Source organism: Rhea pennata, chromosome 2, assembly GCF_028389875.1.
Source record: "Rhea pennata isolate bPtePen1 chromosome 2, bPtePen1.pri, whole genome shotgun sequence".
NCBI lineage: Eukaryota > Metazoa > Chordata > Aves > Rheiformes > Rheidae > Rhea > Rhea pennata.
Genome location: NC_084664.1, coordinates 112,398,670 through 112,420,188, shown reverse-complemented (window position 1 = coordinate 112,420,188; position 21,519 = coordinate 112,398,670). Strand labels below are relative to the sequence as shown.

Genomic DNA, 21,519 nt, shown 5'->3' with positions numbered 1-21,519 from the left:
AAGAGCAGTTTTGCTGTTCTTGCTGCAGTGATCAACCAAATTGCAAAGCAGCTATGTCAAAAATGGACCTCTACCTAAAAACACAAACTTAGAATGACTCAAAAGAAAGCACTGCTGTGCTTTGCGAGGGACCATGTGGTTGATCAGCAGAGCGTAAGTGACCTAAGCAGGATGACAAATCTATGCCAGTGAAAACAGCTCACACACAGACTTAGTCAAGCCTGTTTCATGGCTTTTGTGTCTTGTAAACAACTTCGGGCAGCTGCATGTGATAAATCTTTGCCTGTGCTAGCAGAAATTTTTACAACAGGGAGGGAATCTTGCGCCCAGCGACTCCATGTGCTGGGGGGAGTTTCTCGCTGGATGTTTGGGGACTCGTGATATTTGCACACACTTCCTAGCTTTTGCCATGAGGTCAATGTACACATCTATAAACCTGCTGAAAGCGTAGCAGCTGGCCTCCCGTGTTCGGGGGGAGGGAGGGGGTGTGGAGGAGCGCATGGAGCCAAGGAGCGCACGCGATAACTGGCTTCGGGAGTGCCGCTCCTGGGCGATCCTGGCTCGGCTGCTGCAAGGGCTGCAGCCTCTGCGCCGGCTGCAGGCCGTCAGGGGGGCACGGGAACCAGCCTTCCCGGAAAAAAGGTTGCAAGAAAAAGTAAGCAAAACTTGGAGGGGGGAAGGAGGAAATGCCTTGCTGAAATGGTGTGTGTGTGTGGCCTGGGTTATGGGAAGGGAAGGTGGGTGGTGATCACAGTTGTCCTCTTGGAGAGGAGGAAAGCACTGGGAAACCCAGCCAAAAAGAGGTGTAGTGCAGCTTGAAGTCTAGGTGCACTATGCCCCTGTTAAGTGTTACTCTCATACCTGTATCTGGGTCATTTGCAGTTAACTGTATGCTACCTGTCAAAGTTTGTTTTCATCATTTGTGTATCTTGCAGCACTTCATGCTGTTTTTTTTTGTTTTGTTTTGTTTTGTTAACTCTTAAAAACCTATTCCTGTAGTACTTCCTATATCTTTTTAAAGCCTCCCCTCCTTTTTTTCTTCTTCTTTGCATATTGCAGTTGTCAACTTCCTCGTGCCTTTTACCAGGTAGGGGTCGTTGGCATAAATACAGTGCGTGTTCACTCTTCAGGACGTTACTGTTTCAAGCCTCTTGCTCGCCGACTGCCTGAGTTCTTGTGTGTTCATCCTGTTTCACTGGTTTAGCGGGCTTGTCTTCCATAAGCTCAAGTGCTCAGAGTAAAGGCAAAGAGATTAGATTAGCTTCTCTCTCTAGCAAAACGTCACTTAAAGCTGTCACTACTCGAGACATAATAATAATTGAATTCACATGTGCTGTGTGCAGTTCCGTGTCTGCTCTGCTCTCTATCGTAACAATGAGTGCCTGGAGTTCTGCAAACTGTTGACCACAAAAATCACATAAAATGATCCTAGCTAGGCTACAGACTCAAAACTCAGACTACCTTCTTCATCTAAGCTTTGCAGGAATTCCTGCTGACAGCTCAAAGCCATGGCATTTAGCCATTTTGCTCACTTTTCCCGTTGAGACAGTGGCTTTATTTGCCTTAAAATTCCCCTGTCCTAAAGCAAAAAAGAACGAGGCTCAGCTCTGAGGCAGTGGGTATGGGACTAAAGCTGTCAAGTCTCACAGGCTACACAGGCAACCAGCATAGCTTCCTACAGCACATACAACATGCACAACCCGTTGTAGTGCTGTGGTGCTGCTGTGCTGCATAGCATGGATCGTGGCTACTGAAGCTGTTGCAGACACGTGTAAGTCCCATCTGCCTCCCAGCTAATCCCTGTCCCACTGGTTGCCAGGGTTTCGCCACATTTTGTGTTTCCACTGACAGACAAAAATAGACGTGTTGAGCTCTCAGTCACTTACACCCATGCATAATAAACCTACAAAGATGCATTCAGGTAGCATTTCAGTTGGTGACGTAACCAGGAGGGCCAAGCGGCTGCTTATGAGGATGGGCCAAATGAAACTATCTAACTCTGTTTGCTCTTGGACCACAGACCAAGGCTGTGGCTGCTTTCTCTAATTGCAGCCTACTCAGTGCTGCCCTGGGCAAAGAGCCCTGTCTATAGATGCGTAACAAAGTGACACTCTTGGGGTCAAGGACTCCTTTTCCGTGCATTTAAAAATCTTGCATGTGGTTTTCAGTGTGAGGTTTTCAGCTGATGGTGAAGAGGATGAACCTGACCATAGAAAGAGTGGTTTGATCATAGTGCTGTGGGCTTTGCAATAGGTACATGGCTGTATGGCTTCCCTGACTCCTTCGCTGTCATGCAGCTAAGGAATATGATGCTGCAGGTGTTCCTGGAGCTCCTCCATCAGGGACGTTTCACAGGAGGACAGAATTTGGCTTTTTTTTTTTTTTTTTTTATCTTTATTAGTAGTAATAATGAAACAATTCCCAATTGTGATGCCCCTAATACTGCCAGAATACTATTTAATAAATATGCAGGAAACAAATAGTACTACCTCTAGAGGTTTTACAGTCTAGTATCTCTTTGGGAAATCACATGTTGTACACTTCAAATGTGCTCCTGCTATTCCCCTACAAATAAACATTTAGAGCTAGAGTGACTTATGTTAGGGACAAGCCGTTCCATTACTTTAACTGATGTGTCCTACTTAGTATTCAGCATAAAACCGAATCGTCTTTCCTATTTCAACTTTACCTCTAGTGTCTTAGGTCTTTTGCAGGAGCAAAATTGTTTTCCGTCGATTAGTGAATAGATTTTAGTGCTTGGCTAGGGGTTTTCAGCCTTTTGACCTGTCCTTTAGAGATCATAATTTGTCACCAGTTTATAGATTTGACCAGGATTATTTTTTTAAACAGAAATCGCTTGACCAATTGGGGGAAGAACATGATGTCCTCCAGCTTGCTTTTACGACTCTGTGTAGCTTGTCTTGAAAGTTGATCTGGATGCTGGACACACCACTGCTGGTGAGGATCGCAATGGTTTTGTAATTTTACTGAATAAGCATTCAAGCTGTTTTGCCAGAGCCTGTAATTTCACTTCCTTTTCTGGCCTCCACTGTTCGGATTGCCTGACCTTGCGCTGAATGTCTGCCTTTGTTTTCCTTTTCACTTCTAGTATCATTCCTTGCTTGAACTTTCCTTCTATCATCTCTCTCCCTGTTTTACTTGCGAGTGCTTATGTAATATTATGCGTGGTCCTTTTCCCTCGGTTAGATATTATTTTGACTAATTTGGTACTGTTTTGAAAGTCATCTGATCCGTACTCCCCCCACAAAATTAACCGCAGCAGCGATTCTTGCTCTGATGCAAACAAATCAACTTGTGTTTGCGCGAGAAAGCACATCTCGCCTATGTAGCTGGCTGGGCCTTTCTCTAACTTCTGCTTTCTGTGCTGTGACAGAGATAAATATAAAAGAGAAAAAAGTTAGCAATGAATCAGCCCAGCGTTTTTAAAAACTGAAATGTAGCTTTGGTGGATGGCGTTTCTAATTTCACCAGGCGCTTCGGACTGGGCCGCTGCGGCGCTCCTCCAGGTAGGCTGCCCCGGGTCAGGCACGAAACAGCCATTCCTGGGCGGCCAGCACTGAAAGGTTAGTTCAGGTTATCGTATTAAATACTGCTTAGGCAGTTGCTGCTGTAATTCATTCTTCCTGTTAAATTCAGGAATACCTTGCTTTCAGCCAAGGTATTTTCAGTGATGCACTGCCAACTTTCTGCAAGGGCTCCCTCAAAATTTCTTCCTCCTTAGCTGGGCATACAGGGGAAAACAAAAAACCAACAAACACTCCTTGCTTGTAAGCGTCCCCTTTTAGTTGAGAGCTTTGCACCTGCAAAGCGCACGGCAGGTGTCCTGCGACCCACCTTGGCTCCAGCAGCGCGGGTGCCCTGCCGCCCTGCTCCAGGCGGTCGCTGCCCGGGCGGCTGCGCCGCGTCTCCGGAGCTGCGGCGGGCGCCACGCGCTCGGCCGAGGCACGCGCCTGCTGCGGCTCTCTCGGAGGCGTGGGCTTGCCTCCCGCCCACTCCGTGCTCGACCCTCGCGGGCGGCGGGGGTCCCGGACATCTCTGCGAAGGGCGAGGGGTGCCCCCGTGGTGCCGGTTTTGGGCCCCCGGAGGAGGTGGTGGGCACACGGGCATGGGGGTGTCTCTGCGGGGAGCCGGTGCTCTGCCCTGCTCCCTCCCCGGGGAGGCCAGCATGGGCACCTCTGCTTTAAATAAGCAGCGTAGGGTGCTGGGGTGTTATTTTCCCTCCCATTTACACCTCTGTGCAACAGGTATTCCCGCGGGACTGGCAGTGAGAAGTTTCCTGTCGAACGCACGGCTGCAGGGACTTGCACGTGAGCCGGGGCCAGAGCTGCCGGTGGGTCCGTGCGGCGCCACGCGGCTTGGGCGATGGCGAGGGCAGAGCTGGCCGTCGCTGCCTCCCTCCTGGCGGGATACTCTTCCTGCCCTAGCAAAACCCCGGCTGCAAGGCAGCCTGCGACACCGACCTCGCGGATGCAGTCGGTGAGTGCTGGTTTGGTCAGGATGAGACCTAGGGGTTTCTAGCAAGCCTAACCCCCCCCCCAAACCAAACTGTTCAATTAGGCATAAAGACAAAAAAAAAAAAAAAAAAAAAAAAAAAAATTCCCACTCTCAGCTGTGTAAGTTTGTCTGAATTCACTTCCTTGGGACCCAGCGGAGTTTGATCTTTAAGGAACGATATCTGCGAAACGTAAACATATCTGTAAAAACGTAACTGTTCGGCGATAGCATTGTAAACTGCCTTTGATCCCTTAAACAGTTGAACCACAGCTCTGCCTGTTGCCCAGGGACTGCCGGAAACGTGTGTGCACTTATGCAAATTCCTCCAAGAGGCACTGTTTTCCCGGGCTTGCTCTTCCGGCCCAGGGCACGAGGGGAAGGCGGCTCCCGCTGCAACCTTGAGCTTACGGCTCGCGGCCGAGTTGTTCAGCGGTGCGGATTATCTCCTGTGTCCCCATCCTGCGTGTTCCCGCGGTGTCTGCCCCTGCTGCCAGCGCGGCCCCAAACTGCTCCGGGCCCAAATTGTGCAGGCCTGGAGCGGCGAGGTTTTCCCAGAGCTCCTTCCATGAGCGCCTGTGGCATTGACAAGCGGAGAGCCTGCAAGCTGGGTCCTTCGGCTGCATTTTTCTCTGAACAGTCACGGAGATTGCGGTGCCCGTGCTTTGCCTCTAAATCCCCGTGACTCTTGCCGGTTCAGGGATGTTTGCACGTGGGCGTATGAATCCGACAGTAGGAGACAAAACAGCGTCTTTGGGAACCTTGAGGGGAGCCACGGCCGCGCTGGAGCCCGGCCGAGGCAGGACGCAGCCGCAACGCGGCGGGGGCGCAGCCTGCAGCTGGGGGCGGTCAGGCAGGGCTCCCACTTTGTGTTAATGTGCATTTTCCTCTTTCCCAGACTGGTGAAAGAATTTGCAAACCCCGGCGAGAGGCAGGTTGAGTGTAGGGCAAGTTGTCACTTTGCAGCTTGAGGTTGGCTCAGGGCAGTGCTAAAAGCAGAGGCCTCCTGCCGTAGGTTGGGGTTGTTTTTTGGTGCGCGAACCCAGAGAGGTGACCCTGGACTTTGGGACATCACCCAGTCTCCTTTAACTCCCACATGAGAGACTCAGACCACACAGTCGAAGGAGCAGGAGGGGCGCCCGTCTCCTCGCAGTGCTGTGCCTGGGGCATGGCCTCCCATTTTTCATACCCTGCAGGTGTCACACAGGTAGGAAACTGCAGGTGCTAACGTGTGGGGCAGCACTCCCAAAACCGAGCACGAGTTTGTTTTGGTGGCTTTTTTATTTATTTTTTTTCCCTACCTCGGTGCTCGTTCTTGACCGACGGGCAAGCTCCATCCTGCCTACTTTCCTGCCCCTCGTGATTCACTGTGATAATCACAAACGCGAAGCTGAAGTCTGGCCCTGAACCTTCTCACTGCAAAGGACTTTGCACTGCCCGCTGCTCCCGGGGTTTCCAGTGGGACCTCGGCCTTGGCTCGCGTGCCGGAGGACGCCGAGGCAGCGGGAGCTGAGGCTGCACTGAGCCGCGCTCGCTCAGGCGGGTGGAGGAGATCTGTCGCGGCAGCCTCCTCGGAGGGGAGAGCAGCCACCGAGCAGCGGGGACGAGCCCACGTGTGTCACGTTGCCCTGCAGGGTCGGGCTCCCGTCGGCAGCCCAGAGCAGCAGCCTATGGGAGCAGCTAATACTGCCAAGGAAAAAGCTTGGAGGCCGTGACGACGGGTGCCAGGGGAAATCCAGGGATGCTTTCGGGCACCCTTCGGGCCCTTCTCTTTTTTGCTGTTTCCCTTGTGCTGGCGAGCTGTCCCGAGGCCCAGCAAGGCGACAAACTGGAAGGTGCGCGGGCGCACGTGCCGCCTGCACAGTGCTCGGGCATCGTTACCTGGCAGAGGGCTGCCGAGGTGTGGGCCGAGCCTGGGAGAGCGTGTTTTCCTTGCAGCGTGTAGTACAGCCGCGGCGAAAGCGTTGGATTGCATTTTCTATCAGCAGGTTAATTCTCAGTCGAGGTGATAACGTCCTCCGGTGAAGGACTTTGCCTCCATCGCTCCTTGTAAAGCAACTGTTCTCCCAGCAGTGGCCACAGAAAGGACACACTCATTTACGGGACTTTAAATCATACAATCCGTTTCCAAAGACAAATAACAAATTCACAGCAGCTAGCTGGGGTACAGGGCTCCTTTTTGGATTGTAAACAGTGCAAGACGGAAACCATCAATATTTATACAATATTCAGCCCAGCACAACCCTGCTTCTCGAGTCAGAGCTTTGGAGACATGGTAATAGAAATATTAAATCACACAGAATACCTTTGCACAACATTTACAATTTAGCAATAACCGCATGTACCCAGCGCAGTGGATTTTGCTGTGTAGCACTGGGAGTAAAGGGACTGAAGGTCGGTCGCGCGTTGTGATACAGCCCCTTGGTCAGCCTGCATTTTGCTTATCACGGTTGTATCACGGTGGCTGGGATCCTTTTAGGCGCTGTGAATATTCACCAGAAGGGACTTGTGGAGAAGAGACTTCTCATCACCAGAAGGAGTGGTGAGAGAGTAAGTGCATCACTGTGTGAGCTGTCACCAGATGCACAAAGGACTTTGCATTGAAAAGGCGAGGAAAAAAAAAAACATTAAAAATACCATTGCTGTGTTGCCCTCTGGGTTGACACAAGTGTGACACAAGAGCAGAGCTAGGCTTTTGCAGTTTCATGTTTCTCTGACATTTTGTGAGAGGAAGAAAAAGCAGATCCAACTTCTGCTCCCAGTTCTAGTGCTGCAAGGCCAGAGCAAATGTAACAGTACCTGTTCCTGAGATGCGAGAGCAGAATTTCGCATTGTCTGTCAAACACGCTACTGAGAGACAGCCAAGGTGTGAAAAGAGGCAAATAAAAGCTGGATGATTTGGTTGCTAAACTTCTGGTCCCAGGTGGGGGTAATTACTGGTATTTAAGCTGATTCGTTCACCCTGCTCTGATGGGACTTCTGAGTTGGCGTCAGCGCAAAGTTAGGTAGAAACATGCGGTTCCTATCATGTAGTATCTTCGTACTGTGTGACTCAGGAAAGTGCTGCGAGAGGACATTCCCAGACAGCAGCATCTTTGCTGTTACTCAGCTGACGGACAGTGGCTACGACCGTGGCCTGGGCAACAGGACTTGTGCCAACACTCCTGTCACACGCGCTTGACACATTGGAAAACCTTGGACCGTTAGCATTAAGTTCACACATGCTCTTTGACATAGAAACATTTCCAGTTAAAAATCATTACAGCTTGATACTGACTCACGCAACTGTTGACAAACAAAATCTGCTTGGATTACACTGTTCAGTGACCAACTCTGGATGCTTTAGCAGGTTTTCTTTGTTTTGGCTTGGTTTCCTATTTTTATTTTCAGCCTTCTACTACAAAGAAATATTTTAGCTCCAAGAGGACAAGTCTGGAGCATGGGCTGCTTCCTACCTGAAATCTCAGCATTCCCTGGGAGAAGAGAATTGATACAAATCCTTGTGATAAAATGTGGTGCTGCATGCACATTGTGTTTTTCCCTTTTGGAGGCAAGTACAAGACTATTAAGCAAAGGACAAGAAATGAGTGAAGTATACTGCGATTTGCTAATGTGTGGCTGGGTTCCCAGTTCCATGTACGTTCTTGCCGACAGACAGCAGTTGTCCTGACGCTATTGCCAGGAAAGATGTAAACAAAAGGAAACACTTTTGTCGGCTGAAGTATTACAGTAATAATACAAAATAGTACTTCACAGAGTCTTGCAGATTGACAAATACTACCTTTTTATCAGCAATGGTATCTGCTGTATATTTTTGTACAGCTTCAATGACATAGATCACCTGTTTTTACTTTTTATTTAATCACAACCATATTTGCTATCTTGTGAGTCAGGGCAGTGACCTTGCTCTTGCATATGATCATGACATAAAATGAAAAGGTTTCAGGTGTAGTTCTTCAGGCTTGCTTGGAGGTCGACAAATGGACATTTTCCACTGAAGTAACTGAAGATTGGTCTTTACATGTTGGCAAAGTTCCAGAACTGGCAATTAGTGAACTACACTCCAGTGAAGTTTCTTTCCTTTCCTAATAGTGTGAATGCAACTGCATAAGCTCACTAAAAAATCAAACACGTCTGTTTACACTGGATTAGAACAGTTGCTAGCAAGACAAAAGCAAGACCCACCCTTTCATGCTCTTCTTTGCCACCATGAAGGCTTGCTTCATGGTAGTAACATCCATGAACTGACCTGAAATTGTTGAGTAACATTATTTGAGCTAAATATGTGCCAGGATCTGGAGCTAATGTTGTTTCAGTAGCGCATGACCGAGTGCTGCCCAGTGCAAGCCCTGGCATTGCCCAAGGACTTGCAGCTCCCTGCCCTCAGCCAGGGGCCCAGGGCCTGCTGGAGACCTCGATGCTGCTGCCGTGTGCTTGAGGCTTGCAAGCTGAGGCATCAGTGGTTGTTATGGTGGCACTGATGCACCAGTAAGGGATACAGGATATTTAGAAACTATTTAATGAAACAGATTCTTAGGAAATAGGTTTTATAGCTCTGAGAGGGGAAGGAATTTTCATCTCAGCTGTAGCTACGTGTGGTGACAGCAACACCTTGTGCATGGGTTGCTGCTTTGGTGGTGGTATCCGTGCTCTTCCAGCCAGGTCCTGCACTTCCCCTTGCTTTTCTCCTTCCCTAAGGCCAGCAAGTACTCTCCCTTTCACAGTACGGCAGGATGCCATAGCAGTTTTGGTATACCCTTTGGTACAGTTTGAGTTGACTGACTGCAATTTTTCCCTTTTGCAGGAGGGATGAGGAGCAGCACACACTGCGGTGCATTGGTTAGCTCTATTTCCTCTTAGTTTTGGCAAATCAGCCATACTTACAAGTTAAAGAAAGCTTGAGATTGTTTTTCTCAGAAACTTCTCTTCCTAAGAGTGGCAAAAAAAAAAAAAAAAAAAAAAAAAAAAATGGAGCACAGTGAGCTATTATTACTAATGCTTATTCCAAAAAAAAAAAAAAAAAAAGTGAAAAGAAAAATGAAGATGTTATGAGATGACAAATACCATAACTCAAATCATGCAATACATTGACATCTTAGCACCACATACTTTCTAGAACCTATGCAACCGAGGAAGGAAAGATCACAGTAGAGGTTCCTGGGCTGCAGCAGCCCAGCACTGAACAGGCACTTACAAAGTAGTTTCAGGTCGCAATTCTGAGCACCGATAGCCAGTACAATAGTAAAAATAAGCCATGCTATTTCAAGGACATATTTTTGTTCATTCTTTCTCTGAAGTTAAATGCCAGGGAAGACTGATCAGCTTGGCATTCCTCCCGTGAAATAGGCTAAGTATATAGGGGTTACTCTTACTATGTAAGTATGTTACACTATGTATAAGTTCCTAGCTACGGGCTCTGAACTAGGATGTTTGCCTCAGCACAAGGTTGTTTACCCAAGTGACTTACATTGGTGAGATATCTGATACCCATAAAATATCCTTCACATTCTGTCCTGTTGCTTATTTATTTATTTATTTATTTATTTAGCTCCATGCCAGGCCCACCTCTTTCCCTGAACCTTTGGCAGTTTTAAAGTGTAGCAGAATGGCAGCTTCCGTAAGACGCTCTGAGGTTGTGCAATGTTTGTACTCTCCAGAGGCTCTGAAACACTCCAGTATTTCTCTGAATAGAGCTGGCAAAATCTATGACTTCTTCCATTCTGCTTGGCCAAAAAAAGAAAAAAGCCAGGTGCCCAACCACAGGGACTGCTCTATGCAAAACAGAGGCTGTGAAGAGGAGTCACTCATAATACTCACAGTAGGTGATGGCAGTGTCACAGCTCAGGTTGTCTCTTCTCTCTTCCTTTCCCTTTCCCTTTCCCTTTCTTTTCCCTTTTCCCTTTTCCCTTTTCCCTTTTCCCTTTCCCTTCTCCTCTCCTCTCCTCTCCTCTCCTCTCCTCTCCTCTCCTCTCCTCTCCTCTCCTCTCCTCTCCTCTCCTTTCTCCCTTCATGCAGTTTTATTTTATTTTTCCCTGGCTGGGGCACAGGCATGGAGGTGATGACTTACCTGCCACAGCTCAGCAGATAGCAATCTTGAACTGACAGCACTAACACAATGCGCCAGTGGAGCTTTCCTGTCTCTAATTTCTGTGATTATGTTCTTACTGGATCAGTGAAGAGAACCATGAAAAACACAATTACCAGGAAGCCCTGCTCCTTTCCGCGTCGCTTTGTCTTGGTGCAGACCGGGCATGTGACTTGCGGGGAAACAAGAAGACCTGCTGGATTCGTTTGTACTGCCGAAAAGGGTGCTGCCCGCTGACGGGGGCCAAGCGTGGGAAAGCCAGACCGTTGGCTGTAAAAGCCAGTCACGTCATGTTTGCAGCGGGCATCCAAACGGGTCCCGATGAATCGAATGCGAGCAGCTACCTCGTCTCCCTATGATAGCGGTGGAGCGGGAGCACGGAGGAGGGGTGTGAAGCCCTGCCTCAGGTGCACAAAAGCAAGGGGAATGGCTGGGAGTGGGTTTGGGGTGGGGGGACAGCAATTCCTGTAGGCACTGCGCTGCTGTAGGGCAGGGGGACAAAGAGGTTTGATGGCGGCTGCGGGTCCTAGGCTCGCTCGGGGCGGCCCTGCCTGCTCACGACCAGAGTGCTAACTCGCGGCCAGGAGAAGGACCGCGGGCTCCGCTGCTCGGCCGGCGTCGGCACCGAGTCGGTCTCCCTTCGGAGGGCTCAAGGGGCGAGGAAGGAACGCCGGCTTGGACACCACCAGGCTGGTTTCAACAGACGAGGAAGCGAGAGGTGCCAGTTTTCGCCCAACCTACCCACAGGAAGCCAAAGTACTAAATCATTCATGAAACGTGGAAGAATTGAGCACAATGCCCTCGTTTGGGGGAGCTTTCTCACCCCTCCGCTGAAAGACTCCAACTATAAACGCCAATGGCAGATGAACCGCCAAGATTTTTATCAAGAATCACTATAAAAAATATTAGCTCTGCGTCAACACCAACTCTCAGCAGCTCTGAGAAGTTAGCATGCTGCAAGATGACGGTGACAATTGATTATTTGTTTATTAGTGGGGCTGGAACGAATACCCAGAGCAGCAGAGAACAGCTTTGGCAAACAAACTGACAACAAGCTGTGCTAATGGGAAAAGCTCATAACTTCATCTGGAAGGGAACAGTGAGCATAAAGAAGGATAAAGTTTACTTTCAGTAAGTAGGAAAGGCCACAGTTTGGATGTCTTTTTTTCTCTCCATCAGGCAACCAGCCAGAAACATATCTGCTGTTTTACATCACCTGATCCATTCTCAGTGCAAAAAGATCCCAGCCACCTCAGAAGGATTTATAAATAAAAGAATACTTTCCTCATCCCTGTTTATCAGTTTGTCAAGAACCAGCAGGTGAAGGGCAATCCCACACCACAGCTGGATCTTTTCAACCAGACATTCCCCTGACTGTAGATCACTAGCACAAATCTCCGCAGCCATCCTGTGCTGAGGGTCTAAGAGCTGGCAAATGGTACCTTGTGCAGCACTGGCGTGTTATTAACATATTAGGCTCAATAGATTGAAATATGGCAAAATACTAGCATTTGCAGGTGTAGCTATGAACAAGATCAGCAGGGAACTATTACTGCAGGATTAAGAGACTTCTTTATTACACACACTGGGAAAAATCCAGCACTGCAGCGAAGGGAAAGTCAGCTGTCTCTGCCAGGGGGCTGTTTAGCCCATCACATTTCAACCATCGTCGGAGATAAGCACAACATTAAGGGAACTAGTGTGGTGAAAAATAAACAGACTTAGGGTTTCTCTTTTCTCCTTCTTTGGAAGTCACTAGCGTAACTTCTGTCACCTGCGGCAGGGTTCGGCCGGGCGCCACGTAGCGCTGCCTTGGAAGATTTTTCCAAGGATCGAGGCCTCGGGCGCAGGAAGGTTTGCACCTGAGGGCACTTCTGTGCGGATGAGCCCGGCAGCGCGCGCAGCGGGGCTCTTCGTCTGAGCCGCCGCAGGATCAAGCTTAAGAGAAACACCCTGCGTGCCGTGCTTTCATCCTGGACCACATCAAAACAAGACTTTTTTATAGTTCTGGGAGAATGAATTTGCATTGAAAACCCGCAGCTCTTACAAGCAGTGCATTAATCATTTTATTAATTTGCTCTTTTTACAGTATGGGAAACATTCATCTATTTACATTTTCCTGTCCGCACACAAACTAGATATAGATAATCCTATGAAAACCCAAATCATTAAGCCATAAAAACACTCTCCGCTGTCTAAAGGCTTTCAAATTCGTGTCTTTTCTTTCAAATAAGAAAAAACAGTTTTAAAATCACTTTTGGGAATGCATGTTGGCCAGTGATTTACACTCCAGTTACTTAAAATATGCATTTGACCATTTTCTTTAAAAAAAGAAATGATGAAAACACAAAAATACAGTTTAAATTGAAGTGATAGTGCACATCAAAACATTAAGGGAATATCAATAAATAAATTGAAATATATTACAAATAAATTATTTACCTTTTCAAATATTAAAAATCTTTAATCCATTTCTTCATCTTTCTTTACAAAAAGATTATGAGAATTTTATGGAAACATCTGCAAAAAATAGAATAAATACTGTTTTTTTTTAACTTTTGAAGCAGGAGACAAAAACAACCTTTTCTAAAATTTCCCCCCCGGAAAAAAAAGCAATGCTTTTGTAGCACAGTAAAATGGAATATAGGCATTTTTAATTTACACTGGGCAGATCAGACTGAAAACAGATTGTTACAGTTCATACCAAAACAAATGAGCGAGCAAATATACTAGTATTAGTGTTGGTAAATGAGTCAAGTGGTTAACTAGTGGCATTCTAGGGGCAGAATACAGTATTTTATTTTAAAGTCACTGCTCCGTAGTATACCTTTTAGATTTTGCTCAAAAGCTAAGCAGACATCGTAACACCCTCTCCAGAGCCAAATGAACTAACAGGCATTCAGCTAAGAATAGATTCATTTACAATACATACAAAAAATATCCTATGATATACAAATACAGTAATTCATTACGTACAAGACAAAATAGTCCTTGCTTTTTTTTTCTTTTTTTTTTTTTTTTTTTTTTAATTTGGAACTTGTGAGATACAAATTTCTGTAGCCACTTGTCAACCACAGTCTTAACTCATCTTGGCTAAACAGGCGGCGAGGGTTGTGAGTGTGGATTCTCGCCTGGATACTGCTTTGCGGATTTCGGTACAAAGAATTCCAAAGAATTAATACTTAACATGACAATATGCTCCAAAGTGGCAGTTGGCACTATTAGGTACTGCAAACAGTGTGAGCTTTCATTGCTGCTAAAAGTTAAATGAAGTTTTTTTGGAGAACTAGCAAACACACTGGTATTCAAATGCTTAAGAGGGTCAAACCTTTCAAAGCCCGTGTAACACAAAGCACGCTAGGGTTACACTGGATTTCTGATTACTCTAGTTAAAAGAAGTCATTTATATATTAAATTATTAGCCCTTATCTTGTAAACCACAGCAGTAAATATTTGTGCCCTGTTTATAAAGACATAGCTCAGATGATATCGACGGCTTTGAGAGGTAGCAAATTCTCTAGTGGTTTTAGTATGGAAATACTGGGTGCCAGAACCTATTACCTCTCCTGTTTTCTCGAGTAAAATCAAATTAGCACCTGGCTATGACGTTGCAGTAAAAGAAGCTGTCTGGTGGGATCCTGACGAGCGGCTGTAGCCAGAGCGCACCTTTTCGATGACAACTCCGCAGCGGCCGGGGCGCCCGGCGACCCCGCGCGACCGCAGGGGCCGGCGGAGGAGCCCGCCGGGGCTGGGCGGACGCGGTCCTGACGTGGGTGCGCACCGCTCCCCCTCGGAGGGGCTCAGGCACGAGCGCCTGCCTCAGCCCGGGTGCCCGCGGCGCCGGCGGGTGCCCCCTCGCAAGCCCTTTCCAGCCCCGTCGGCTGTGATCTACCCCCAGGACCAACGAGCGCCTTGGGACCGGTATTTCTGGTGACCGCAGAGCAGCGGCAGAGGCCAGGGGAGGAAGGCTTGTTGTGTGTGTGGGGGAAAATAAAATAAAAAAAGCTTAAGTTTGTATCGACCCCATAACGCGTGAAAAACAGAGGCTCGTGCCCGTCCGGACGGGCGTTTTGCGTTACAAGGACGCGCCGCGGCCCGGTGGGGGGAAGCGCTCCGGGCCGCGGCGCGCCGGCAGCCGCGTGCAGGGCGACGCGAGGCTCGCCGCCACGAGCGGCCCGGGCCCGGCCCGGCCCCCCGGCGCGTGGGTTACAGGCGTCCGCGTGGAGTCGCGTCGTCCCACCAAGATTAAGACATCCACAAAACCAAGCTTTTTTTTTTTTTCTTTTTCCTTTTTTTTTAACCAATATAATCCATACAATACAATACAAGAGGAATTGACAATACAGTACAATTTTAAAAATTCTTAATACTTGGACAAGAAAATCCTTCTTTTACATCATCTTCAACTGTCATTGCTTCTTTTCTCCTTCCTTTTTGCTCTTTTATTGCCTTTCAAAATAGATTATTTCCCTGGAAGATCGAATTTACAATCTTCTGCTGATTGAAATGTTTAAGTAGTGATTGATGAAATAAAAATGAGGCAGTTTGTGCAGCTGTGAGGGTGCAGGTATCTTTCCACAGGATCTTTTCTATCCCTCGCCATCTCACCTGCGGGATATGCTTTCTCTTTTCCCCCACAAGATCTGTGTTTCTACCCTCCCGCCCCGATCCCACCCCAACCCCTCCCTCTGTGACTCCTTAAATTCAGGTGAGAAGGTGTGATTCAGAGGTTTAGAATAAAGTGCGCCATCTGCTTAAAAAAAAAAAAAAAAGTAGTAAAAAGAAGGGAATCCGAGTCATAGCTCCTTTCATCTTTTATGAGGAAGACGGCAGAGTCCAGAAGGATCGCCCTGCATGACTGAAATTTCCCAAATCCCCTACGGTTTGATATTGCTGTACACTGGGTAACAGACTAGCTTTAGATCAACTAAAGACCATGAATAAGTTAAATGGAGCAGCTACTGTACAGGTGTGTGTGTGTGTGTGTGTGTGTGCATGGAAGTCAGAGAGCCGTGTTTATTTGTTTCAAACAGAAAAAGGATCGTACTCTTTTACATGAGGCAAAGTGGCAGCATCAGTACATGTGACAAAGCATCATGATGACATGGGCAAACCTTTAGGAAGCAAGGGTTAGTAGAGGACATCTCTTGGAGGGTCGACAACTACACCACAGAAGTGGAATTCATGGGGTCATCGGGACCATGTACAGGGAGTGGGAAGGGGGGGGAGAGAGGGAGAGGGAGCGCGAGAGAGGGGGGAAGTACAAATACTTAATGGTGACCTTGAGCAGGAACCTAGAGGGGCAGATTATACATGAGACTTGTCTTGCCAGAGAGAGTCCTCCTGGGTGAATCCCTTCATAGCCTGGTCTGGGCTTCGGGGATGTATATCTCAATGCTTTCGGCGCTCTCGGTAGCCGAGTTCTGCCGGACGGATGCAGCTCGTTTGGCAGCCATCAGCCGTTTCCGGGCCTCTTGACGCTGTGAGCTCTCCAGAGAGCGTTCTCGTATGAGTGGCACCTGACCTTTCGATGGCTTCTTTGGCACTGGAGGAGGGACCCTTCTCTCCTGATCAAAGCAGAAGGTTAATGACATTATACAGCTTCTCAGGGAAAGGCGGGAAAAACTAGGATACGTCAGTAGTTAGAACACACATTTTACCTACGGTTTGTTAGCTCTTATCTGCCTTTCTGTCTTCGGGGAACTGGCTTTTGTATTCAAGGGTTCATAAAAACAGTGTAAGCTTAAAGCAAAGGGCAGCATCGATAGGCGCGCCAGTTCTCCGCGGGGACGGTGCGTATGAAACGCCTGGCGCTGGCGGGGCCGAAGCTCCCGCAGCTAACCACTTAGTGCCGTTCCCTTTGGGGAGTCCGGGCGTCTCCTCCTGGCGCCAGCGACTAGCAAGGAGAGCATCTTAGAGGCAACCTGTGCTTGCGTGCCTCTACGGTCCCAATCCCGCTCTTGCCGTGGCCAGCCTGAAAAGCCCCGGCTCCTAGACGCCCCTTAAGTCTCGTGAACACGCTCAGCTTACTGTAGCTGTGACCTGCTGTGACAAGAACTGAAATACACCCATTGCCTCGTCCCTGAAAAACAACATATACACAACACTGGGTGGTCTTAGGACACTGAGGTATCATGGAGTTCACAGTCCAAAGTGCACGTGTAAATTAGTTGCCTGGAATTGCTGCACCAGGTGGAAAAAAATACATACATTTGTGTATTTTTGTAGTGGCTGGCTCAAAGGTTGCACGCTTTGGGATCTCCCTGCGTAAGCTCATAAACTCTAGCCTTGTGGCAAATAGGCTTGGCAAACTACAATCGGCTAGAAATTGAAAACCTGGTAGGAAAAATTTAAAAATCGTTCTGAGGACATGCATTAATCATCACGTTGGCAGCTCCAGACACATGACCAACAAGGATATATCCTGGTGTACGCACATTAAAAAAAAACAAACAAACAAACAAAAAAAAACAAACCAGAGAGGACTTCTCCCGAAAAGAAAAGTGTATTCAGGTCTGAATTTCAGGCAGCCACAAAGACTTTGTCAAGTAAATTAGACTGTCTTTTAAGTTACATCCCCTTCCAACTGTGAACATGGTTTCTGAGTGAAGGGATTTTATCACATTACAAAGGTCCCATTCTACCCTCTCGTTTGCTCTCATGCTGGTCACCGCAGCTTCCACTGCTTGAAATATAAAGGTGCTTAGTTACACTTATTCATACTTTGCTTTTTCTCGCCATCCAAGGATTAAGCTATGCTGTTTAAAAAGGGACCCAATGGGAAACGTCAAAGACAACTGCAAATATCAATTCCACAGAAAGTTTTTCTTTTTTCTTTTGCTTTTAAGAAAGGAGAAGATCCGCTCCATTTAAAATCACAGACAAATGTTCATTGAATGAGGAACAAAGTCAATGTAATTTTTAAAAATGATCTTTACCTTCCTACTGTAGGCTGTGTATAACCCTTTCTTCAGTACTACTTAACTTCCTTTAACCCATTATAGTCTTCTTTTTGTTGGAAACTCTTTGAAATGTTTTTCAGAAGCAAACAAAAGGCACATTTTTTTAGGAAAGCTCTGATTTCTTGGTGCTAGAGTTAAAAACACTCGGCCTGCCCATTTTACTTTATAAGCTAATGAAAGATCAAATACCAGCATTTCTGTGCATGCATGTTTGAAGTTTTTAACTTCCTTTTCTGACAGATACTGAAAAAAAAACAGAAGAGAAGAAAATGACTTGCCTTCAGTATCTTTTGCTAGGAAAACACATTCCCATTCACTCCCCTATCCAACACTAGGTGTGCACAAATGGTGTGAACACAGCATTCCTAACACGGGAATGAGCATTTAGTCTTGATCGGAGGAGAAAGAGTGCTACCAGCATTGCCTTTGCAAACTTCCTGCTGCAAGATTAACGGAGTTTGATATTATTATTGTCATTTGTCCAAAGGAAAACACCACTTTGGTCATCAGCTACGAGCTGAATCCCAGCTGACCAGAAGTTTGGGCAGCCCAGAATCCTGTCTGAGCCACAGTGTCGGTAAATCATATTTCCCCACCTTCTGGTGTCCCTACTCATTTGCTGCTATATTCATTGGTATCAGGCGCGTCACAGGGAGACTGACAGAAACTCAGCCACCAAACTAAATGCTTGTAAGAGTGTGGCAAGGCATTAGACCTTTGGTTTCTCAAGGAGTGGGTCTGTCTTCTAAGTATTCTCTGAAACGTTTCTGTACTTTGGCTCACGCAGGTGCTGTTTGTCTTGCTGTGGATAGTGAGGAAGGAGGAAAATAAGGCTATGGTACCAAATGAGAATGAAAAGTGAAATGTGGCTCACACTTGGTGATGTGGTAGTTTCTAATGGTGACAGGAGAAGACTACATTAAAAAAAAAAAGACCAAAGCTCCAGATGATTTTTCTGCTATCTTGGGTAAACAACTCTACCAGCAAAGTAAACCTGTTTATGAAATCACCCATAAAAAAAACCCAAATAAACAAAAAACAAACGAACAAACAGAAAAAGATGTAGAAATTGTCTCATGTAACATTTTGGAAGGCATATTTTTGATATTGCTCTGTTGATAATCTGGTTACCAAAGTCAGCGATGATTCCAGTACTTCCCTAGTTTTTTCAGTAACACAACCTAGAACTCTTGCTATATGCAATAATATGAACCGTAAATGTGATTTATTTAATTTTAAGAATCAATATATAAGGCAGTTCCTTCCAGCGATTGATCATCTAATATGATTAAATGTAAAGCTTAACAAAGAACCACATTCCCAGTATCCGATTCACAAAGACAGATTTGGTTTAAAAATATGCCTGAAACATATTACAGATAATATCCCAGATGATTATTATGTAAACATTGTTATTACAATGAAATTAATTTGATATGAGCTTCATTTCACATTTTTAACGTCAGCGCTGTAACACAGAGGCCTATTTAATTTGTCCAGTATTTGTGCAGGGTTTTAAATGAAGCATACAAAATCTACAATGTTCTACCTTCTTGTCATGAGGATCCATCTGTTTCCAATTATTGGCCTTTAACTGATGAAGTTCATCAAATTTCATACTAATATTTTCTATGGACAACTGCAGCATATCCCAAAACCCTGCTAAATCCTGGGAGGTCGGCCGTGGATGTGCATTAGGATTCTGTACAACAGAAGGAAAAAAAAAAAAAACAGTTTGGCTTTAGTACCCCTTAATGTAAAGCATTTGTGCAAACGGTTACGAATCTTGCTAGCAAAGCAGTTTCAGCAGATCCGAACGATCAGGGAGATTCAGAGAGGAAATGCAGAGAAACAAAGGCGAGCACTACTTACTCGCCGGGTTTTAGCACGGAGCCTGGCTCTGTTTCGAGCAGCTGTGCCCCCGCAAGCCCAAGCTCCCCGACGGCAGCAGCCACCCGTGGAAGACCTCGGGGAAAGGGCGTTCGCAGGTCCCCTGTAACAGGATCTGCCTAAGCCTATTCCCGGCACAGCCAGCGGGTTCACGGGCGAGATCCTGACTGCACTGAAATGAATTGCTGGCCTCCTCCTAGCTTTAAGGAGGCAGGATTCCCTGCTATATTCATGTGTGTAGAAAGACTGGAGCTTGTGCAAATGTACATTTACTGCAAACAGTGACATACTAATGCATGAACATTTTTTTTCCACACACTGGAACTCTAAGGGCTAATACAGTATTTCAAGTAAAAATGTCTGTTACACACTGCAGGCCAATTTCTTCATATTTGTTGGCAAGAATAACCTTTGCAGAGTGAAAAGCTCTGAGAAGGACACGCAGAAACATGGTAATTCCACTTTTACAGGCATGTTGTTGGGAAGAGAGGTACGCTGAGCACAGTGCCTGAGCTCCATCCTGACCGAGGTACCCCAGACAGGGCGCCTTCGTCCCTACACTGCACGTCTCCGCTGCACTACGTTGGACGTGCCACGCAGATGTGTTGCGTGTGTGCGGCTCATCTCCTGCAGGCTTGCCCTGCGTGCGCAGCGTGACAGCGCGTGGAGCTGAATGCAATGACACTAGGACGCATGTGGGGCAGTGCTGCCCAGTGCGCACAAACTCAGGCCAGCTCCTCACCCTCCCAGCACCGGCTCAGAAGAGCACAGAGGCCATTAGTGTCTTTAATACAACATGGGCCAGCGGCTGGTGACCGGAGAGGTCCTGCTCAATCCCATGTTCCTCCACATCAGTCAAGCTCTGAAACTTTATGTATGCAACGGACACCTAAGAAATGCTCCTCTGGCAAAGTCTGTACGAGAGAAAGCTTTCTGCAGGATGTGTATTTTTAACCTGGTTGCCCACTGAAACTATTCAAATAAAATGAGATGTTGCATACATTCATTTAGAGCCTGTTTTTTTTGTAAATGCTGAGCATCCACAATGCCAGTCCAAGTCAGCAGGGTTTCACAGGTACTTTGGCCTGACAGGACTACCCTGATATATTGTTATTAATAAAGAATAAATAAATTATGATGAACCCCCCCACTCCATTTTACACTATATATAAGATTCTTCCCTCACTAGAAACAATAAACCTCAAAAGAGCTGGTTCTTTGCTTTAAGAAATTTCTATATGTGCTTTTCACAGAATACTGAGAAGTGATTTTGATGATTTGACCACCAGAGCCACAACCGCAGAAAACAGTAAAACACGTATTTTTAAATTCATAAGGAGAACAGAGAGTATATCTGAGATCCCTCGATCTCTAGCACTTGAGGCTAGCAGGTTCCCAGTTATAAGATTTTGTTTACAAAACATCTGCAAACAGAATGCTTTTTCAGTTTTTATATTAAAAAGTGGAAGGGCTCATTCAGATAGAGCTGATTTCTGCTGCATTTGCCCATTCAAGCAGATCTTAGTTTAGGGCTTGATTTTCAGAAATGAATTAACTGAGTAGAAGATAGTCATCCCACTGGGGCAGGACTGAGCATCCAGTTTCCAAAAATGAGGCCTCCAACTCATTAAAGTGTTGGGCTTTCACAGCCACAGTTATGTCCTAGCCCTTACCCAGATTCCACTCAACAGAGTGGAGAGATAATTAAAGCTTTTACTGAGAACTGGATCAGAGGTTGAAAGCTGATGTCATGCAAATGTCCCATTGCATCAGCTTGGTATAACTGAAAAAGTCTTTTTCTAAGACGGAAATTCTAAATTGGTGCTAGTGTAGCACTAATCCAATGACAGCCTCCTTGGTCTTGTTAAGAAGCCAAGTTAATAACACTGCGGTGAGCTGCACAGGGTTTGCCCTCCCTTCCCCAGTCTGTGATGATGGAGCATAATGTGCTCTGTTTTCGGGGCTTTGTGAGTTTTGCCAAAACTGAGAATTGAGTATACTCTATCTACTTTGCAAGAATTGGTTCTTAATTAAAAACTTTGCTTGAAAGTTTTTGCCTATGCTGGCATT

At 46.6% G+C, this 21,519-nt stretch overlaps 1 protein-coding gene and 1 long non-coding RNA gene across 3 annotated transcripts in view; one reads left to right on the top strand and one right to left on the bottom strand.

The window, feature by feature from the left end:
• Positions 1-610: 610 nt before the first annotated feature.
• On the top strand, positions 611-20,431 carry LOC134137337 (uncharacterized). The gene is made up of 3 exons (XR_009957667.1): positions 611-655; positions 2,851-2,958; positions 19,920-20,431. It is a non-coding gene; the product is annotated as an uncharacterized LOC134137337 (long non-coding RNA).
• Positions 15,793-21,519, bottom strand: part of DLGAP1 (DLG associated protein 1) — a 138,140-nt gene continuing 132,413 nt past the window's right edge. For both annotated transcript variants that reach the window (XM_062570185.1, XM_062570186.1), the window contains exons 9-10: positions 19,109-19,261; positions 15,793-16,164 (exon numbers count right to left, since the gene is read on the bottom strand). In XM_062570185.1, coding sequence (XP_062426169.1) covers positions 15,955-16,164; positions 19,109-19,261 — 363 coding nt within the window. In that variant the 3' untranslated portion in view covers positions 15,793-15,954. The remainder of the gene's footprint in view (positions 16,165-19,108; positions 19,262-21,519) is intronic.